Here is a 22,792-nt window from a genome sequence, read left to right as displayed (position 1 = left end):
ATAACACAGAATAACAGTTAGAAGGGACCTTGGAAGTCTTCTAGTCTAACCTCCTTCTCAAGCAGTAGACCCTAGACCAGGGGTGTCAAACTGCCGGCCCGCAGGCCAGATGCATCATGCCAAAACCATGCCCACCCCCATTGCTGGCAATGGAGAAAAAGTAGCGATACGTCGCGACATGTCACTTGATGTTGCGAGTTTGACACCCCTTGCCTAGACCCATTTCAGACAAATGGCTGTCCAATTTCTTCATAAAACCTCCATTGATGGAGCACCCACAATTTCTGAAGGCAAGAAATTTCCACTGTATCATGTTTGACCCACATATGTAAATTGCATATCTTCTTTTCCTTAGTAGTTGAAGTGAGAGCTGTACAGTCGTTCAGAAACGACTAAGAAAAGTAACTGTGGAGTGCATGGGAGCACCAATGTCACACCTGGCTATAACTCTTTACAGTGGTTGTGTCTTTACCTGGGTTTGGGTGACTCCTCAGATATCCTGAAGCATCGTGCTGAAATTGACTTTGAAGCACTGCACATATTCAGGCTGTTAATCCTGTTTATTTTTCAGGAATTTTATTCTAATTCCAGGTATGGTATTCCAGGAGCATACTATTACATTCTATTCTGCATATTCTATGGCTATTTCAATTCTTAGGATTATAGTTTAGCTTTTCTTGTAAATCCTTTAGTATTATTTTGTAAGCATTACTATTTAGGGATTAACATCAACATTTTTATTGTTTACTAATAAGACCATTAATAGAGAGGAAATTATTTCTACCTTTTTCATTTCTAATTTCTATTAGCCTTTTCTATCATATATAATCTGACATCTCAGCAGCTGTGTGCCCTTAAATCTGCCAGAACTTAATTCTTCAAAACCTTGACAATTATTTAAACCAATTTTTGCATAATGTAGACATATTTCTCTATGAATGCAAGGCATGCATTGTAGAAAAGTCGCAGAGCCTTTTGTATGAGTGCTCATACCCTTATAGCTCTATTTTTATATATCTAAAGTTGTTTGAGATTAAAGCCTATTTGAAAATTTCCCCCAAGATGGCATGCTGAGCGTGGGCGATCCTTTTTCTCCTGCCAACAAACAGCTGATTATGCCACCAAAGCTGATTAAAGGTAAAGGTAAAGGTTCCCCCGCACATGCGTGCTAGTCGTTTCCGACTCTAGGGGGCGGTGCTCATCTCCGTTTCAAAGCCGAAGAGCCAGCGCTTGTCCGAGGACGTCTCCGTGGTCATGTGGCCGGCATGACTAGACGCCAAAGGTGCACAGAACGCTGTTACCTTCCCACCGTAGTGGTCCCTATTTTTCTACTTGCATTTTTACGTGCTTTCGAACTGCTAGGTTGGCAGAAGCTGGGACGAGTAACAGGCGCTCACTCTGCTACGCGGCACTCGGGATTCGACCCGCCAAACTGCCGACCTTCCGATCGACAAGTTCAGCGTCCTAACCCACTGAGCCACCGCGTCCCTTTCGATTACTTGGTGGCTTATGCTCTCTAAATTTGAATGGGAGCAACCCAGGACAACCATCAAATGACTCTGTATCTTCAAAGAAGAGGGATCTTGATGACCTCAATTCTTTGTAGGAGCAATCAGGTGGTCAGGTCTTTTATCATCTTTTCCCCAAAGCTGTTTGGGATTTTTTTAAGCACACCTGGGTTTCAATTTCATTTTTTAAAAGCTTTTCTTACCTTTGTTTTACACTTTAATCAACTGGTTCAATGCTGATCTATCCTATAACCCCTTGCTGGATTTTTATAAACTTTCTCATTTTCTTACTATGTAAGAAAATGTGGTGAAAGGATTCTTCATAGCAAAAGCGATTTCATTGATTTATATCTATACTGGATTTTACTATAAGGATTTGTTTTTAGTTTTTAAAAAAAAACTCTGGTCTTTTTAAAAACTTTTGATGGGAAAATTCCTTTTTTTAAATCACCTTTTATTTTGAGAAATTTTATCTTTATGTTCTTTCTGTAGACATTTTTTTATAGTATATCAGCTTTTCCTGTCCTTGAAAAGAACAATTTGCCTTCACAATGTCTACAAAAAGAGATAAAGCTCTCTTGGAATCTTTTGGAAAAAAAGTATCATTAATTTACAAGTTTTATTCAAAAACTTTAATAAAAAACTTGATGGGCCATTAACAGTTTTGAATTAATCCCTAAAATGGGCCATAATCCATGTAACTCTGATTAGTGTAATCTATATTCATTCCAATAGTGCTTACAAATCTTATTATGTCATTTATTCAGCGTTCCCATATATGTTAGCAGGTAACAGATCTCAATTACTTTCATGACTGAATAAGTTTAAAGCATCTTTAAACTTAGAGCATCTTTCTGTTTTATTTAGCCAAGCAGAATTCAACCAAAATCTGTTTTTGGGCTCCTGATAAAATTTCACTCTATTCCTGCTAATGAAGCTGATGCAGCAGCTATAGCAAACCTGTGATTCTACCAGTTCATATCATCAATATTATTAAAAAAAATTTCTTCAAATGTGCTGCTAAACATTCCAGGTACTTGCAATTTTTTATAATTTGTATTTTTATGAATAAAAAAATCAGCAGATATCAAACTGAAATCAGCATAAAATAGTAGTTTAATGATCAACAGTATAGCGCTGGTAATAGAAAATAATTATAGTACTTGTTAATAAAGGATGCCATAATAACTTTGATGCTCCTATTTATATGCATGAATAGCCCAAATCGTGCTTTGCAATGCCTTATACTTAGCTAACTTACTGAATTTGGTTTCTACCCTAAAAATAGATGAAGTACTATATTATTCCAATCTTAGGCTTTGTGAAAATTGCAAGGCTCTCTTCTTCACCATCGCCACTAGATCCCAAGGATATAGAAAACCCAACAGATTTACACATTTTTTCCAAATTAATGAAACAAAATTCTTCATTAATTGCTGATTAACACAAGTGTAGTATATCTGTCTATATATCAATATTTTTTCTACATTTTTCATAAGATAAAAAATTATTTTGTATAAAAGTTTATTTTGTTCTTAAAACGAGAGGTGCCCCCTTAATTGGGGAGGACACGCTGGTGGATAAGATTTTCATATTTTCCCGTACAAAATTGCGTTGTTTTACTGTTGCTGATCTCATGTACGTATTCCTGCAAATTACTTTTGCTGGAGAAGTGGGTGGGATAGTCTTTGGGAGTAGACCATTAATTTCATACATCCATTGCATAGCTGCCGTCTGAAACATAGAAGAAAAGTTTCAATAAAAGTTTATCATTTGTTACATGAAGCATACACAGCTATCTGGCACAAGGCCTGTAATTACGTCTTTCAGTGTTTTCCAGGCGGGGGTGCTACACTGTTGAAACTGCACCATACTGGAAAGAAAGCATTACCATGCATAGTAAGAAAGGATATTTTGTTTTATCTACTAAGAGCAGCATGTTCAAATACGCACACTGTCTAGCACCCCAGGTAATCTATGCACTTGTTAATGTGCCACAGTTTGGAATTCTGTTTCAAGGAGATAATTGCACAGTAGGAAGTACACAAAACCAACAAATAAGGTGCTGGCTTTATTTATATCCCACTGATTATTGGGGGTAAGCACAAGAAATAGCATAAACTTTCAGTGTCTTAGTTTGGGTTAATGAGTTATCTCATAATCTAGCATAGAAAAAGCAAACTGCGAGTAGTTTATCCTGGAAACTTCTGTATTTGGGACATATGGATATATTATACCAATATAAAATCTACAGCTGGCAAAGAGCAAGCATTGTTGTTTGTATTAGGATTGAACAGCTTTTCCAGTGTTTGTATACATTGCATAAGATTCTTACTATAACATTAAACATTAAAACAAGATTTCAACATTACAACATTAAAACAAGATTTATAATAAAAACAAGGTGCAAGATCACATCAAGTTTGGAATGTTTTCTAAATGCTAAAGTTACTAATTAGAATTGGTAGAAACAAGATTATTTAATAAACATTTAATGTTATTTTATGTAAACATTATCAGAAGATGAACCACCTTTTGTAACCAGCTTTTATTAAAAAGAAGCAAAGCACTGTGGTTTTGTAACAAAGAGTAGCCTGATTCCAAGTTTTTTTTCATAACACTGTACTAGTTGTGTCTCATAATGTTTTATTGTAATTTACCATTATATCCAATTGCAATCAATGCAAGAGATCCAGATGTATAGTTTCCATTCCTCCCCAATGGTCATCACAGAAGCTAATGCTGTTGATTATTTCTTAGACACTGGGTTTAATCCAATGTCCAAGAAATATGAGGATCTTATTATTTAATATATTACAAATCATTAATATTAAAATTAAAATTATTTAATATTTAATACAATTTAATATAATTATTTAATAAGGTTCTAAGTCTTTTTTTGGATATCTGCCAAGAATCACTTTAGATTGCAGCCAGATACAAATAGAATAAACAAACGAATGCACAGTATATGATATTGAGTGACAAGATACAAATCAGGCATTTGAAATCATTCTGAAAGAGTAGATGCTGTAAAGGTAGCACAGAGCAGAAAACCTTACGCTTGGTCAAATATGCCTCCCATAATGAATAATAATAATAATAATAATAATAATAATAATAATAATAATAATAATAATAATAATAATAATAATAATAATAATAAAGTTGGAAAGGACCTTGGAGGTCATCTAGTCCAACCCCCTGCTCAGGTATAAAACCCTATACCATTTCAGACAAATGGCTGTCCAGTCTCTTCTTTAAAACTTCCAGTGTTGGAGCATTCACCGCTTCTGGAGGCAGGTTGTTCCACTGGTTAGTTGTTCCAACTGTCAGGAAGTTTCTCCTTAGTTCTAGGTTGCTTCTTTCCTTAGATTCCATCCACTGCTTCTTGTCCTGCCTTCAGGCACTTTGGAGAATAGCTTGACTCCCTTTTCTATGTGGCAGCCCCTGAGTTATTGGAACACTGCTATCATGTTCCCTCTATTCCTTCTCTTCATTAAATTAGACATACCCAATTCCAGCAACCGTTCCTTATATGTTTTAGCCTCCAGTCCCCTAATCATCTTTGTTGCTCTTCTCTATACTCTTTCTAGTCTCAACATCTTTTTTTTTAGCTCGTGGTGACCAAAACTGGATGCAGTATTCCACGTGTGGCCTTACCAAGGCATTGTAAACTGGTATTAATACTTCACGTGATCTTGATTCTATTCCTCTGTTAATGCAGCCTAGCACTGTGTGGGCTTTTTTGGCAGCTGCAGCATACTGCTGGCTCATATTTAAGTGACTGTCCACTACGACTCCGAGATGCCTCTCACAGTTACTACTATTGAGCAAGGTACCCCCTATACTATACCTGTTCATTTGGCTTTTCTTGCTTAAATGTAGAACTTTATTTTTTTTCACCATTGAAATTTCATTTTGTTACATAGTGCCCAGTGTTCAAGTCTGTCCAGATCCTCCTGTATCTTAAGCCTGTCTTCTGGAGTATTGGCTATTCCTGCCAGATTGGTGTTGTCTGCAAATTTGATGAGTTCCCCATCTATCCCCTTGTCCAAATCATTGATGAAGATGTTGAAGAGCACTGGGCCTAGAACAGAGCCCTGGGCATCCCACTACACACTTCCTTCCATGTAGATGCAGTTCCATTGAGGACCACACGCTGAGTATGGCCTGTCAGCCAGCTACGAATCCATCTGGTGGTGATGCTGTCTAACCCACATTTTTCTATCGTATCAAGTAGTAGGTTGTGATCTACTTTATCAAATGCCTTAGTGGTCCAAGTAAATTATATCCACAGCATTCCGCTGGTCCACTAATTTTGTCACATGATCAAAGAATGCAATAAGATTTGTTTGGCATGATCTGTTTTTGACAAACCCATGTTGGCTTTTGGTAATGACTTTGTTTGCCTCTAGGTGTTCGCTGATTCGTTGTTTATCTTTTCCAAAATCTTCCCAGGTATTGAGGTCAGGCTGATAGGTCTATAATTTCCTGGATCTATTTTTTTCCCTTTTTTGAAGATGGGAACTACATCAGCTCTTTTCCAGTCCTCTGGTAGTTGCCCAGTGCTCCAGGATCTTTGAAAAATATAGTTCAGTGGTTCTGAGATCATATCTGCCAGTTCCTTGAGAACCTTGGAGTATAATCCATCTGGTCCTGGTGATTTGAACTCTTCTAAGCTGGACAGGTGCTCACTTACCATTTTCTTGACTATCTTAACTTGCGTTTCTATTCTGTTTTTTATGGCACTGGTTTTGGTAGGTTGGACTGTTTTTTTTTCCTTTGTGTAAAGACAGATGCAAAAAATGAGTTAAATAGTTCTGCTTTCTCCCTGTTGCTTGTCACCTTCTTGCCTAGTTATGTGCCTCTCTTTATACTTTTTATACTTGACCTTTTTATCTTTCAATTATCAGAGAGTTCTTTATGCAGCCATGCTGGTTTCTTTTGAGAGCTGTTATTTTTCTTCTTTAATTTAATATTTAATTTAATAATTTAATTTGTATACCGCCCTTCTCCTGAAGGACTCAGGGTGGTGAACAGGGCAATACATAATAAAAAACAGGATACAAAAATTAAAAAGTGATTAAACAACTATGCCCGTAGTAATTGATACATATTAAAAATTATTTTTGTTGGTATTGTGCTAGACTGGGCCTTTATTATCTAACTTTTCAAAATTTCCCAAGCTTCTTGAGTTGTTTTCCCCTTTAGGATTCTCATCCATGGAATCCTTCCCAAGCTCTCTCTACATTTATTGAAATTAGCTCTCTTAAAGTCCAGGACTCTAGTTTGACTGTGTTCTATTGCTTGTGCTTCCATAATGTTGAATTCCAATATTGCATGATCACTTCCCCCCAAGGTTCCTGTGGCTTCAACACCTTCTATCATTTCATCTCTGTTAGTGAGAATTAGATCCAATATGGCTAATCCCCTAGTTCCCTTCTCTACTTTTTAGGAGACAAAGTTGTCTGCTAGGTTTGTCAGGAATCTGTTTGATCTTCCACTTGGTGCAGAGTTTATCTCCCAGTTGATGTCAGGGTAATTAAATTCCCCCATTACTATTGTGATATGCTTCCTACATACCTTAGTTAGCTGACTAGCAAAAAGTTCATCTATTTCCTCTGTTTGGTTGGGTGGCCTGTAGTATACACCTATGGCAATGTCATTTTTCCCCCTTTTATATTGACCCAAATGCATTCAAGACAGTTTTCATCATTGTTGTTCTCTATTTCTGTAGAGATTTCTTATAAAGAGAGCAACTCCACCTGCTCTTCTATTTGGTCTGTTTCTTTTAAATAATTTAAATCCCTCTACCTGTGTGTTCCATTTGTGAGTTTCATCCCACCATGTTTCCCATAATTATAAACTTATTATGTTCTTGATCCTCATGCTTCTCTAGCTATATGTTGCATAGTCATGTTTAGGTGTCTGGTATCAAATAATTTTGAACAAATGAATGACCTCTTTGCAGTGTCATCAATAGTACTACTCAGAAAAAGAAAGCCAGATCATAATATTGACTCTTGGTGAATTTTGTATTTTATGTGAACTCTACATACTGTACAGAGAAATTGGATCATTCTCACAGTTTGCTTTTTAATAGTAAATAGAAGACTATAGGAAGAAATGTCAGTCAATTGAATTTAATTCTATGATAAATATCCCCAAAATTTTACAGACCCAGTCTTATTTGAAAAACAACTTATGTTGTACTAGAGTAAAGGGAACAGCATGAATAAGCATCTTTAAAACGAGACATAGTCAGTTCTAACCATATTTCTGACTTAAAAGATATGATTTACTAAAATAACTTCGTTTCAGGACGTTCTTCCTCCCAGAATCTATGTACTGTACAGTTTTAAAATGTCACTTTAATTATGTTAATATTGGTATGCTTTTATCAGTGGCTCTTTTTTTAACCTCGTTAGGGGGGAAAAACTTGAATCACTTCTCTGTTCTTCTAATTCAAGGATGATTTGTTTATGTAATAATTCTGGGTTGTCTTTGTGTGTGTGTATGAAATAACTTCCAAGCAGTTTATTATATTGGTTTCTTCTTAAGGCAAGAGTAGAACTGAGTTTCACAACTAATCCTGAGGGAATAAAATTTCACTGCTGGTGAAAGAAGAGTCACCTCTATTTTATTTATTTTTTAAAAAAAGGCCGAGCTAACATTTTCCAAGTTTAAGACATATTGAAGAAAAACCCTCACAGAATTAAAACAACAATAACAAAAAGCAGCATGCATGGAAGCTGTGGTTTCAAATATTCCCTTATGAATATACCATTTGTTAAAATAAAGTAAAAACTCAGTTTAATTTACCCCCATTTAATATAGGATTTTGGATGAAATGGGCAAATTTCCATACCGATATCTCTTTAAATGTCCATTACTGTATAACTCAAGTTGTCTGGAGAAAGTATTTACATTTACATTATTAAATTTATGCTATTTCCACCAGTTTGCATTGGAATTTGCAATGAGCAATGTCACTACAAGTAGTCCTTGACTTATGACCACAATAAAGACCTACTTGTAAAAATTGTCATTAAGTGGTGGTCATAAATGAGGCATCATGTGACCATGATTTGCAACATTGTCTCTTGGCTTCCCTTTTGCTTGTTCGAAGCTGGCTGGGAAAGATGCAAATAGCAATCACATGACCATGGGATGCTGCCACCATTGTAAATGTGCAACAGTTGACAAGCACAAAAATCATAATCACATGACTGCAGGGATGCTGCAACAGTTGTAAATGCGAGGACCAGTTATAAGTCATGTTTTTCAGCACAGTTGTAACTTCAAGTGGTTGCTAAACAAGGTTACAAGGACTATCTGTACACAAATTATTTAAATTGACCCAAATGTTATTTGCATTTGTATATTAAAACTTCAGGCAAATTAGTAAGAATCACATTTAACAAACATGTAGGTTTTCTTGTAATACAATGAAAAAAATATATATTTACATTTCACAAACTGATTTATTTTCTTATGAACTTACAAACAATTCTGCAAGTACAGCATGAAAAATCAGGAACAAAATAAAACTTTTCTCAGTTGCCTTTATATAGTAAAGCATGAAAATTTAAATATAAAAATATTGTCTTCATATTCACCAGGGAGGAAAAATATCCTTAAATCTACAAGTTTGTTATCAAGAATCTCATTTTTAGGGCTCACCTGTATTACCAGAGTTGCTTTGTGTTTTTTGCTGTACATACTGGGCTTGAATCCAACAGTAATGCAGGTTCCAGCTGTATCAAGTGGAAGAAGCTCCCCGGCTTGAGGAGATACAGTGAATTTAGGATCACTGCCTGGTAGAAAGTATGCTGTGTAAGGCTCTGGGTACCTAGTGAACAACAAAGAAAAACAAATTGCCCATCAGTTAGCATAATGCAACAATAATTCAAAGTAATTTGTGTTCTGCTCTAGGATATTAGCAACTAAATATTAATTAGCATCCTGTTATTCTCCTTATTTTTCTTTGCCATGTCTGATTTTCCTGAAATATTTGTGGAATAGTAAGAGAATGACTGCTTTGGCAAAAGGAAATGCAATATCATGGCAGTATGTCATTTGCATGATGAAATCTTTATATATTTATTTAAGAAAATTTATTACAGCCGCACAACTGATTCTCAGTGACTCCGGGCAGCTTATAAAAATAGAAATCTCATATATAAAACAACAAGAAGTGATAATCCCCCAACCCCCCCCCCCAGCAACAACAAATAAGCCACTTCATGGGCTCCATCCCACTCTGGGTTCCCCAGGCCCTTTAGCAAAAGCAGGTCTTCAGGGCTTTGCGAAAGAGGGGGCCAATCTTATTTTTGCAGGGATTACGTTCCAAAGGAACAGAGCTACTACAGAGAAGGCTTCTTCTCGGTCCCACTAAATATAACTCTTAGGAGGGCAGACTCATAGCATCCCTGCTTCCCTGCATTGGTGGGTTTGGTAGAAGTGAATGAGAAAGGACAGGCCTTCAAATAACCTATGCCCAAGCCATGTAGGGCTTTAAAGGTGACAACCAGCATCTTGAGTTGATGGCTCAGTGGGTTAGGACGCTGAGCTTGTTGATCAGAAGGTCGGCAGTTTTGGCAGGTCGAATCCTGAGTGCCGCGTAGCAGAGCGCCTGTTACTCGTCCCAGCTTCTGCCAACCTAGCAGTTCGAAAGCACGTAAAAATGCAAGTAGAAAAATAGGGACCACTACGGTGGGAAGGTAACAGTGTTCCGTGCGCCTTTGGCATCTAGTCATGCTGGCCACATGACCACAGAGATGTCCTCGGAAAAGCGCTGGCTCTTTGGCTTTGAAACAGAGATGAGCACCGGCCCCTAGACTAGCACGCATGTACGGGGGAACCTTTACCTTTTTTTTATACTAATACTCTCAAGAATATATTGTTAAAATATATTTCAATTTTTAATTATATCTTCTGGGCAAACTAGATATCTAATCTCTTGTATATAAAATCTAATAACATAAAAACCCAGTTGCTTGTTGATTAGCATTCACATGAAATTCATCCAGAGCCAAATGAATATCAGGAAACATTTACACATGCAAAAAATTGACTTACAATTGTTTGTTTAGTGATCATTCAAAGTTATAATGACACTGAAAAAAGTGACTTATGACCGCTTTTCCTAAGTTGAGGGCTACCTGTATAACTCCTCTTCCCACTCTGTTCCCTGTAATATTCTTGTATGATTGATAAAATTGAAAGACCCTCACTGGAGCAAGCCAGGATTTTTAACCTAACCTGATGAAGAAACTAAAATGACCCTCAACAAATAAGCCTGAGAAATAATGGGTAAGTTTGGACAACAAATTGAATAAAAAGAAACTGGCCATATTATTGTTTAGCAATGTGGAAACCAGGAAAGCAGATGGCCAACATAAATGGAAAATGTGATAATTTAGTGAGGCTGAAGGAAGACTTGAATTGAGGATTATAGAAACTACATCCATCACTGCTACACCCATTGGCAAGTTTTCTTTAGCAAATATAGATTCCTCCATACTCTTTATGTAGAACTTTTCTAATTGCATCCCTCCTCTCCATTTATTTTGTTGAAGTGATCTGTGATAGCAATAGCCTTCTCCAAACACACGTATTATCTTCAGAGAATGCTTTCATATGCTTTGAAATATCAGACAAGAAACTGAGAATTAACATAAATCAGAAATTCTAGGCTGATTTTATTACACCTGAAATAAATGATCCACTAACTAGCATGAGAGGCCTGAACTTTGTTAAAATGGAAAATGTGTGCAGTTGTTTCAGTTGAAATTGACATATTTTATTTCTCAATTGTACTGTGCTGACTGTACAGTTCAAGGTGTTTCATCTTTTACTTACTGGTTGAGTGGGCCTAGGGACAGTTGGCATATAGAAAATAATATCTATAGTAACAAAAAAATAAAATTTCCAGTCATATTGTAAAAGGAAGAAGCTAAACTGTTCTTATTGTAAAAGGAAGAAGCTAAACTGTTCTTCTTTCACTGCCATACATTGCAACTGGGAAGACCATAGCCTTGACTATACGCACTTTTGTTGACAGGGTGATGTCTCTGCTTTTTAGTGAGCTGTCTAGATTTGTCATGGCTTTCCTCCCGTGGAGCAAGCGTCTTTTAATTTCTTGGCTACAGTCCCCATCTGCAGTGATCTTGGAGCCCAGGAAAATAAAATCTGTCACTACCTCCATTTCTTCCCCATCTATTTGCCAGGAATTGAGAGGGCCAGATGCCATGATCTTGATTTTCTTAATGTTAAGTTTCAACCCAACTTTTGCACTCTCCTTCTTCACCCGCAACAAGAGGCTCTTTAGTTCTTCTTCACTTTCTGCCATTAGAGTGGTATCATCTGCATATCTTAGGTTGTTGATATTTCTATCGGCAATCTTAATTCCAACTTTTGATTCATCTAGCCCTACTTTTCTCATGATGTGCTCTGCATATAAGTTAAATAGGCAGGGCAACAGTATACAGCCTTGCCGGACTCCTTTCCCAATTTTGAACCAATCAGTGTTTTCGTGTCCAGTTCTCACTGTTGCTTCTTGGCCCACATATAGGTTTCTCAAGAGACAAATAAGATGGTCTGGTACGCCCATCTCTTTAAGAACTTGCCACAGTTTGTTATGATCCACACAATCAAAGGCTTTAGCATAGTCAATGAAGCAGAAGTAGATTGACTCAGCCTTCCATCCTTCCGAGGTAGGTAAAATGAGGACCCAGATTGTTGGGGGCAATTAAGCTGACTTTGTAATAATGCCGCTTGGGGTGTGTGTGTGTGAAAGCCCTAATAAGCAGACATATACATAGAATGAAGGCTACTGCTAAGCTTGTAAGCCGCCCTGAGTCTTCGGAGAAGGGCGGGATATAAATGGAATTAAAATAAAATAAAATAAAAGATGTTTTTCTGGAACTCTCTAGCTTTCTCCATGATCCAGCGTATGTCGGCAATTTGATCTCTAGTTCCTCTGCCTCTTCGAAATCCTGCCTGTACTTCTGGTAGTTCTCGATCTACATACTGCTGGAGTCTAGCTTGTAGGATTTTAAGCATAACTTTACTAGCATGAGATATGAGTGCAATGGTGCGATAGTGTGATAGCTTCTGGCAAATCCTTCATAAAACATTTATTCAGCACAGGTAAGGAGGCAGCAACTAAGGAGCAATAAAAATGTCCTGCATTCAGTGTCCTAAACATAATATTCCATTCACTAATTCACACTGCAGGAGAGGTGGGAAAATCTTAAATCTGATTAAAGAGAGGAAAATATGTTTTAAAGGGAAACAGTATTTAAAATCTATTTAATATGTTATATATGTATCAGGAAAACAAGAAAACATTATTTCCATACCAATAGCCAAGACCTTGTGAGGATCATTAACTTATCTAAATAAACAAACTAGCCTTATTTGGAGGCAATGATTTTGGGGAGGAGAAATTTAAAATTTTAAAGTGGTTGAACTGAAAAACAAACAAAATAAGAGGCATTTTTCTTTTGCTTCTTAGTCATCACTTTTAACCATCTATCTTATTATGCTGCTTTCAACCTAAAAGTCAAAATTCAAAGCTGCACTCTTAAACCAAAATACGATTGACTCAAACCACCAGTTCCGACAGAAGACTTAATAGGTATACAGAGATCAATGCAGTCACAAGTTTCTTGCAGAATTCCTGGTCTTCCTCTCTCTTTCAGCCTTTACAATCCCCAATGACTCTTTATAAATGATCTAATCTGTTTGCAGTATATGCCAGTTTGGATCCTTTATCCCAACTCACCATTCCTCTCTGCCAAATGCCATGCCAAGAACAGCTGTTAGCTGGCCAAGATGGAATATTTTAAAGAAATAGCTATACTCAAGACAACATTCTAATCAAATCACCCAGAGCAGCAGGAAACACTGCAAATGCGTCATTTTAAATGGCTGGTTATTTTGGTCCAAGTATTTCTGAAACAAACTCTCAAAACACAGGTGCTTTGCTCTGAGAACAGCACACTAGAAGCATCAATTTTGAACTTTAAACAGTTGGCCCTTGAAGTATTTTGCATGCTCCTACTTTAGGTGTGAAAATGTCTTGGTTTATAGAACTTCTTTGCTGGTACTCAATTTGAGTCTTCATAAAGAAACCAACCATAATTTACCATGTTTCTGAAAGAGCACGAAATATCTCATTTATCACTCTGATACATTTTTAGAATTTTTCTGTCCTGGATTTCTGGGACAACACAGCAAACTGTGTTTGACAAACATGACCAAAATAGGAGCCAGTGAAGAGATCAGCTGCTAGGAACTCCTCTCCAGATTACGGAGAAGGCAAGGATAACCCATGTTTGTGTCCTTTCAGATTCTTTCTGCAAAGAGATTGCAAAATAGTGTTCTCCAGCTGGTCTGAGAGGTCTGGAGACCTGGCAAATATTTATTTTGTCTAAGCCATGTTGGAAGTCTTTTAAAGAGAAACTGCTTCCTCTCTTAATTACTTTAGGAAATTGCTTATTATTTCCATGAAAACCTGAAAATAAGGTGCTACTGCTGGAAAAGTTCTATGGATTCCCTATCAGGGAGATGTGAAACATTTATTTTAAATCATTTTCAAAGCATTCACAACCCTAGCAATGAAAGTAAAATTGTCTGACTTCTGCTCTTTAACTATGCAACTAGAATTATTTCCAATACTGAAAAAGCAAAATTAATAATTTTATTCCAAGATGAAGAACAAATATTGGTCTATCTATCTGTACAAATGTCAATTGGCTAATTAAAAGGGAGGGATGGGGAAAACGCTTTCCAAATGAAATAAGATTATTTTCTAATTTCATTTTACATGCAATGGCAAAATCAAGGCTGCGAATAGCCCTTTTTATAAATATTTTATTATACCTTTTCAGAGAACATTAAATCTCTCATCACCATCAACCCTTACCAGTAGATTATAGCATTCACAGGGCAATTGCTTCATTTTTGTGATCTAAAATAGACTACTCCGCTGAAGTGGATATCTTAAAATTGTAAAGAAAGCTCTGCTTTGTTCTGAAGAATCCTCTCCAATGAGTCAAGAAAAGGAACTGTGACAATGTCCCTCTCTTATACACAGGTGCAAGAAGTCAATTCTACACAGAAAATCAATTATAGCCAAGGACATCCTTTGGAAGTAATGACATTTCATCTCTCTCCTCTTTTCCAAGAACTTCCCTCCCTTAATCATTTGCCCAGATTGATAGGAAATAACAAAGGATAGAAAAGTGATACTCAAAGGTAAAGTTTTGCTGAGATCCATATGCTTGTTTTATCAATCTTTCATGGGGGTATGTTCCTAATTTTGCCCCTCATTCCTACATACATTAATATATTCTGTAGTTCACGTGATAGTCAGAAAGTGTCTTTATCGATGTTTATAAAGGTAGGAATAAGCTCCAGGAGAGACAGGTGGCCTTTTAATTTCATTAGTTGCTGTGAAGATTACAAATCAGTTTTGTGAAACAAAATCAGAAAATCTCAAAACCATTATTCCATGTAATCCCTGGAATTTACACACTCTACTCGTTGTGCAGCTTTAGTCCCTGGCTTTTCAAATTCAGCCCTACACACTGTAATTGGGCAGCACAATATTAAATAGGCTGAATTTTTAGAGATGTGTGAAGGTGCTGGCAGCTGAAGCCACACCAGTACTGTAATTCTTGAGCCTAGATATAATTTCAACTCAGAAAAAACCTTGCCTATTCTCTGAGACAGTGTTTTTGGTCTTTATTTCCCCCCAGAAACTGGCTTAGGAAAATATCAGCTTCCTTATCGTAATTTGATTAAATTGTCAACATCATGACTGTCTGTTCCACATACTTATTTATAATAATGAAGTTCTCACTGCCTTTTGAAAGGTCAGAGCAGTCTTTAAAGCAGTCTTTCTCAGGCTTAGCAGCTTTAAGATGTATGGACTTCATGCTGGTTGGGGAATTCTGGGATTGCCAAGTTTGAGGAAAAACTGATGTAACTGATACTGAACCCCTGTAGACTCGTTTTATTGTGAAATTTTTGATGGACCTTGCCTGATGTGCCAATTTACTTCGAATCTTACTGCTCCAAAGTAAATAACACAAATACAATTTTGTCCTATTTTATATGGAGCAGTAGAGCAAGCATTCTCTGTTGGCCCTTCCCTTCCTGGGTTCTTGGCATTTTCCTTCCCCCCTGAAGTGAAAGAATTGCAGCAATTTTTCAAACCCCTCCCATTCGGTGCCACCGATCAGAGAATGTCGGTTGGTGGCCCCCAGGGGGAGGTCCTTCTCTGTGGGCGCCCCGGAACTATGGAATCGGTTGCCGGTTGAGCTCCGGATGGCGCCCGACCTTCGCTCCTTCCGTCGCGAGCTGAAGACACATTTATTTTAACAAGCCGGCTTGGCCTGATGGGGGATGGGTTGGGTTTTTTATTGTCATTTTTAATATATGTATTTACTGTTTTTAGCTTGGGCATATGTTTAATATTTTTTAACTTTTGTATTTTTGTATTTTTTATATATCTGCCCTGTTCACCGCCCTGAGTCCTTCGGGACAGGGGCGGTATATAAATAAAAATTATTATTATTATTATTATTATTATTATTATTATTATTATTATTATTATTATTATTATTATTATGTAATAATTGGAGAGGAGGGTTTGCTCATTGTACAATCACCAGGTTTTCAAGGTGGTTGTTTTGAAGATAACACAAGGAAAAAACTCTCTGTGCTCTCGCTTGATCTCCTTAAGAAAAGCAAAACATAAATCGAATAGTAAGTTAAAAATTAAAAACTACCATAGATTGGATCCTGGAGAGATTCAATAACTTAACAGCTACAGCAGTTGTTAATCTGCTTTCGAATTTCATTCTGATACCATATTCCTTTCACCTATATGCTGACTTACTTGTATATGAACAATTGAAGAAAATGTTCGGTGAACCATTGTACTGATTAATTTTGTGGCTTCTGCTACTTATTGATTGACTGGGACACTACACCTTCTCTTCACAACCTGTTTTCTTTCAGGGAGGAGGCTTCGTGGTATCCGAAGCAGAACATCCAGCTTCAGTCATAGTTTCGTTCCATACAGTATTAACACTGTGAATTCTAAAGCTTCCTCTTGCTGTTATGTATTCAAGATGGACAGTGATTAATATTTATATGTTATTTATATGTAAGGGTGTAGGTTTATCCCAAGTGCCATGTAACAGAGTGAGCGCCTGTTACTCGTCCCAGCTTCTGCCAACCTAGCAGTTCGAAAGCACGTAAAAATGCAAGTAGAAAAATAGGGACCACTACAGTGGGAAGGTAACAGCATTCCGTGCACCTTTGGCATCTAGTCATGCCGGCCACATGACCATGGAGACGTCCTCGGACAAGCACTGGCTCTTCGGCTTTGAAACGGAGATGAGCACCAGCCCCTAGAGTCGGAAACGACTAGCACGCATGTGCGGGGGAACCTTTACCTTTTAGGTTTATACATATGTTGTATATAGCATGTTTAAATGTGTGTAATGTATGTGTACATTTTGAGAGTAAGCAACTAAATTTCTTTTTTAATGTGTGCCAATGTGCCCACAGTAAAAAATATGACAATGAAGGTTATCTATCTATCTATCTATCTATCTATCTATCTATCTATCTATCTATCTATCATCTATCTATCTATCTATCTAATCTATCTATCTTACACCATGATGAAAGTCACTAGAGTCTAAATATCACTCTAATAAACAAATAGATAAGACATTTTGTCTTGAATATTCATACCTTGTCTGACTTGTAAGCTTAAAGCTGACTAAAGACTCCTTATTTAAACCAATTGCTTCAATATCGATAACATCATCTACTTCTGGATCTGTGACAACAAACAATATTGGAAATTTCCAAATGCCTCCTGTGCTATGCTGTACCACCAAAGTTGCTGGATTCCTGGAAAAAAAAATAAGCATACAATATTAGTTATCATTAAAAAGTTTAATGAAACACAAGACAAGTCAATGATGGTGCAATGGAAGCTTATATTCCTTAACACGTAATGCATTGCACAGCTCTTTCTAAATTGCATTGTAGATATTATGTTTAGGCAGGATAGTATATTTTTTCTTCCTTTGAAACAGCTGACAGCTACATATCGTATTATTTTTTTCTATGTGCTCCTTTATGAAATGAAAAACCAAAACTAATTGATGCAATCTAGTTCACCTTAAACCACAGTATATTTAAATACTACAGTATTTAAATAAGAGAAAACTATTTATAATGTGACAACAGTATAATATCCAATAGCTGAGTTCCAAAAGTAATATAACATTCTATCATAAATTCCACATTCCATCAGAGGTGAGATTTCATTCTTAAGGAAACTAGTCAGAAAAGATAACTCTTCCCTCCTATTCCTCTTCTGCACAACCAGGGACTGAACTGCTGAAAGTGTTTTTCAGATATAAGTTAGTTTGACGACAACTGGAGATACAGTGGAAGAAAGTATGAGGGACAATTAGCTTTCTGAAGTCATTTTTGTCAAATCTTGGCTGAAGCTGAGTTTGAGTTCACCTATTCAAATTCAAATTCAAATCCAACCTGAAATATAAACAATAACTCCTTCTGATCATTGATCAATGACAAAAAAGCCAACACAGTGCTAGGCTGCATTAACAGAGGGATAGAATCAAGATCACGTGAAGTACTAATACCATTTTACAATGCCTTGGTAAGGCCACACCTGGAATACTGCATCCAGTTTTGGTCACCACGATGTAAAAAAGATGTCGAGACTCTAGAAAGGGCACAGAGAAGAGCAACAAAGATGATTGGGGGACTGGAGGCTAAAAGATATAGGGAACGGTTGCTGGAATTGTGTATGTGTAGTTTAACGAAGAGAAGGGTGAGGGTTGACATGATAACAGTGTTCCAATATCTCAGGGGCTGCCACAAAGAAGAGGGAGTCAAGCTATTCTCCAAAGCACCTGAAAGCAGGACAAGAAGCAAGGGATGGAAACTAGTCAAGGAGAGAAGCAACCTAGAACTAAGGAGAAACTTCCTGACAGTTAGAACGATTAACCAGTGGAACAATCTGCCTCCAGAAGTGGTAAATGCTCCAACACTGGAAGTTTTTAAGAAGAGACTGGACAGCCATTTGCCTGAAATGGTATAGGGTTTCCTGCCTGAGCAGGGGGTTGGACTAGATGACCTCCAAGGTCCCTTCCAACTTATTATTGTTGTTGTTATTGTTGTTGTTATTATTATTATATTATTGTTATTATTATTATTATTAATTTCATGGGATATTTAAATTCTTTTGAGATCAATGTTCACAGCAAAAACTATGTTATCCAGTGGAAATTCCAAATAGTTAGGCTCAAAATGGCTAAAATTGGTCATTTAAAAAGCAGATAAATTTAAATAGATTCCTAATATAGAGTCCTCTTTTCAGTTTAGAGGACACAAACCTTTGATTCAAGTGAATTCCATGACTAGAGACACAGGAGTTTGTTTCTAAGCATGACAATACCAAAATGACATGCATTCTGACCTCATGATACATGCTGCGTATTTGATCCTGAATCATAGAAATAGCAGAGTTTGTATCATAACACTGCAACACATGTTTTGTTAATTGCCCTGACTTGGGATACAGGGGATAGTTCAGTACATGAACAAGAATTTTTGGTTTTTAACATGAACACATGAATTATGTGATATTTTCCAGAGCTTATTAAATCAGAGTTTACAAGACAGTAGTATTTTGCATGTGCCAGAATTAATGGATTAGAACCAACTCTTTAGTTTTATCCAAGATATAAAGGAAAATTCATGTTTCAATTCTAGTAAGTAAACTGTGGATACTATCATAAATATACCTCGTTGGTTTGTAGGGTGTAAATATTATGTTAAAGACCAAGGTCACGATTCCAGTTTTCAGATCTCGCTCTTTCTTTACCAAGTTTATAGCTATTGCAGATTTCAGCTGAGATTTCATTCTTTCAGATTCAAATTGAATTTCATACATAAATTCATCTGTTGTGGAGAATCCTGTAAAATCAAGATAATTATCCATGTAATATAAATGCATTTGGCTTTTTAAACAGCTTGAAATGTTACAGAGATTTTAATGACCAAAATAAAAAATCAAGAAACACGAGTCAATTTCCCAAAGAATAGCTAAGCACAAACAAATCTTGCATTGCAAACCAATGCAGAGGTTTAGTTCCAACCTCTTTTGAGTTTCTTCACAAAATTTTTGTGTGTGAAAATGTCAAAACTGAAAAACTCAATACTCATCTATAAAAGTACTGTATTTATCAAAAAGAGGAAAGAGGAAAAGATTTTTTTTCAAATATCAGAAAAAAATAATATTTGTATCCATATCTACACATAGAGGTCAATGAATTTGACAAATACAGTACGTCTCTTCCAGGATATCATAGCTTAGTTGAATGCCCATCTATAGTGCTCTCTATAACTGTCAAATTAAGCTGAAGAATTACCATGTTTCCCCGAAAATAAGACTGGGACTTTTGTTTTGTTTTGTTTTGCCTCCAAAAGAGGCACCAGGTCTTTTCCACTCACCTCCGGCATTGACAGCCCTGTCCAGCCAATCCACTTCTTCTGCAGCCAAAGGAGCAGCTTCATTCTGCAGCTCGGAATGGAGCTCGAGCTTGCATTTCACAGTCAGGCCTTTCCGGAAGGCCTCTGCAACCAATAACCGAGCAATGGATTTAATCCATTGACTGCAGAGGCCTTCTGGAAAGGCCTGACTGTGAAATGAAGGTATGGCTGCAGAAGACACCAGACAAGAATTGAGCCTGTGAGGAAAGTGGGTGTGGGGCACGTGGAGCAGCTCCCCCCCCACCCCCGGCCTTGCTTCATTTTTAAGTGTGTGCCTCACCCCAAAACTGGGACTTATGGTTGGGATAGGGCTTATATTAGGCCCACCAGCAAAAATCAATCTAGGGCATATTTTCAGGGTATGTTTTACTTTCAGGGAAACACGGTATCTTACTTTCTGTAGGCTGGTTGGTGCTTCAGTATAGGGATTTGAAGAAGTGAAGAAGCCCTCAATAGATACATAAACATAAAAGTATCTAAAGACTATGCAAAAGAGACAATCAACAAGCCAAAAAGGGAACAAAAAGACTTAAGCACCTCCCCACCAGCAATCAGAACTCAAATAAGCATAGATGTTACCTAGTTTGGGTAATTAAAATCTGCAAGAAAACACCAATTTCAGAAAGCACCAAAGACCCCTCATTTCAACCCTGAGTTACAAATATTCTCCTTTCTTGTCTTCTCTCTTATGGAATAAAGAAAACAGGGCAAGATGAGGCAGGAAACAATTTTTTTCCACCTCCCAAATGAAGTTCCACTGGCCACAGATCAGAAACAGGTGCCAACCAGGTATAATATGTCCTTTGAACCAGAGATTGCTCACTAATGACTATATATATGTATGTATGTATGTGTGTGTGTGCGTGTGTGTGTGTGTGTGTGTGTGTGTGTGTGTGTGTACGCCAAAGATGGAAGTTCATAAACAAAGATTAAATTCTGTATGAGAGCTCTTGGGTTAAAATATTAGAACTTATTCATTTATGTCATATATAAATCATGATATCCTCTAGCAGATATGCACACTCTATCATTAAGGTATGAATACCATTTTCAACCTTTGTCAAATTGATTGGTTACTAATTGTGTACTAAAGTAGTGCATTCACAGTAGGATACCACTGAAGACTTATAATTATTCCACTGTATAAAATGTCATCATGCAGAGATTCTAACATAAAAATAAACTTAATAGGAGAGAGGAAGAATGACATCATTTGAAACCTACCACACAGAGAAAAATTATATTGCTAAGCAGATGTTTCCTTCAGCAATCAAATCATTGTATTGTGCAAACACAATGGTTATTGAAAATCATGGTATTCAGATATCAAGGTCTGAACTATAACTTCATAATTGTGGTATATATTCCATTTCCATTCATTTTTAAAAAAAAAATTGGTTAGTTTTGTTTCTCCCATATATACTCACCATCTCCTATCATTCACTGTTTATTTTTGTTGAAATCTCTATTTTATAAACTACATTATGTCTCTGTCAAATGCATTATTGAATATATTAATCATGAATAACCATTTTAAAGGATGAATAATATATCAGTATATTAATGTCAGTGGATTAGCAGTAGCATCAAACCACATTATATAATGCATTGATAGAAAAATAATGTACCTTTATGCAGTATATTAGCATGAATGGATGTACATGAAAGATGTTGGATGTAAGACTCTCTCAAAGCAGGCCAAAAAGCTTGAGATTTCAGCTCCTGCTCCATGCAGCAAAGTATCAGAATAGAGAGTATGAAGATATAAAGACAATTCAATAAAAAGTATCTTTTGTGAAATGAAAGAAGCAATGAATTCTAATGAAACATTACCAGGAGGAGTGCAAAAAAAAACAAACACCACCACCAAGGTGGGTCAGGGCAAGCTTTCATGGATTTGTAAACCTTGTTGGAAGTTATAAAATTTATGAGAATGCTTGTTCTTGGGAACCAACCCTACTACAGTTGCAAGAAAAAGTATGTGAACCCTTTGGGATTACGTGGAGTTTTGCATGAATTGGCCATAAAATGCGCTCTAAACATCATGTAAGTCACAACAATAGAAAAACACAGTCTGCTTAAAATAATACTACACAAACATTAGCTGTTGTCATGTTTTAATTGAACATAACATGTAAACATTCACAGTGCAGGGTGGAAAAAGTATGTGAACCTTGACTCCAATCAGTGTGATGATATTGGATGTGTTGCTGACAGCTGTCCTGCCCTTTAAAAACACACACCTGTTTTGGGTTTACTGGTCTCAAGAAGCACTGTCTGATGTGAACCATGCCTCGCAGAAAAGAGCTCTCAGAAGACCTACGATCAAGAATTGTTGACTTGCATGAAGCTGGAAAGGGTTACAAAAGTATCTCCAAAAGCCTTGATGTTCATGTGTCCACGGTAAGACAGACTGTCTACAAATGGAGAAAGTTTAGCACTGTTGCTACTCTCCCTAGGCGTGGTCGTCCTGTAAAAATGACTGCAAGAGCACAGCGCATAATGCTTAATGAGGTAAAGAAGAATCCTAGAGTGTCAACTAAAGACCTACAGAAATCTCTGGCACATGCTAACATTTTTGTTGACACATCTACAATAAGGAAAACATTAAACAGGAATGGAGTACATGGGAGGACACCACGGAGGAAGCCATTGCTGTC

General features: G+C 36.8%; 1 protein-coding gene across 1 annotated transcript in view; it reads right to left on the bottom strand.

The window, feature by feature from the left end:
* Nucleotides 1-2,710: 2,710 nt before the first annotated feature.
* The window catches only part of CFAP47 (cilia and flagella associated protein 47), a 198,066-nt gene continuing 177,984 nt past the window's right edge, over nt 2,711-22,792 (bottom strand). Inside the window, exons 61-64 of the mRNA XM_081326237.1 lie at nt 19,385-19,556; nt 17,292-17,453; nt 9,195-9,363; nt 2,711-3,242 (exon numbers count right to left, since the gene is read on the bottom strand). Of these exons, the coding sequence (XP_081182363.1) occupies nt 3,033-3,242; nt 9,195-9,363; nt 17,292-17,453; nt 19,385-19,556 (713 nt within the window). The 3' untranslated portion in view covers nt 2,711-3,032. The remainder of the gene's footprint in view (nt 3,243-9,194; nt 9,364-17,291; nt 17,454-19,384; nt 19,557-22,792) is intronic.

This window comes from Vipera berus, assembly GCF_964194415.1.
Source record: "Vipera berus genome assembly, chromosome: 4".
Taxonomy (NCBI): domain Eukaryota; kingdom Metazoa; phylum Chordata; class Lepidosauria; order Squamata; family Viperidae; genus Vipera; species Vipera berus.
This window is presented reverse-complemented; position numbering and strand designations above follow the sequence as displayed.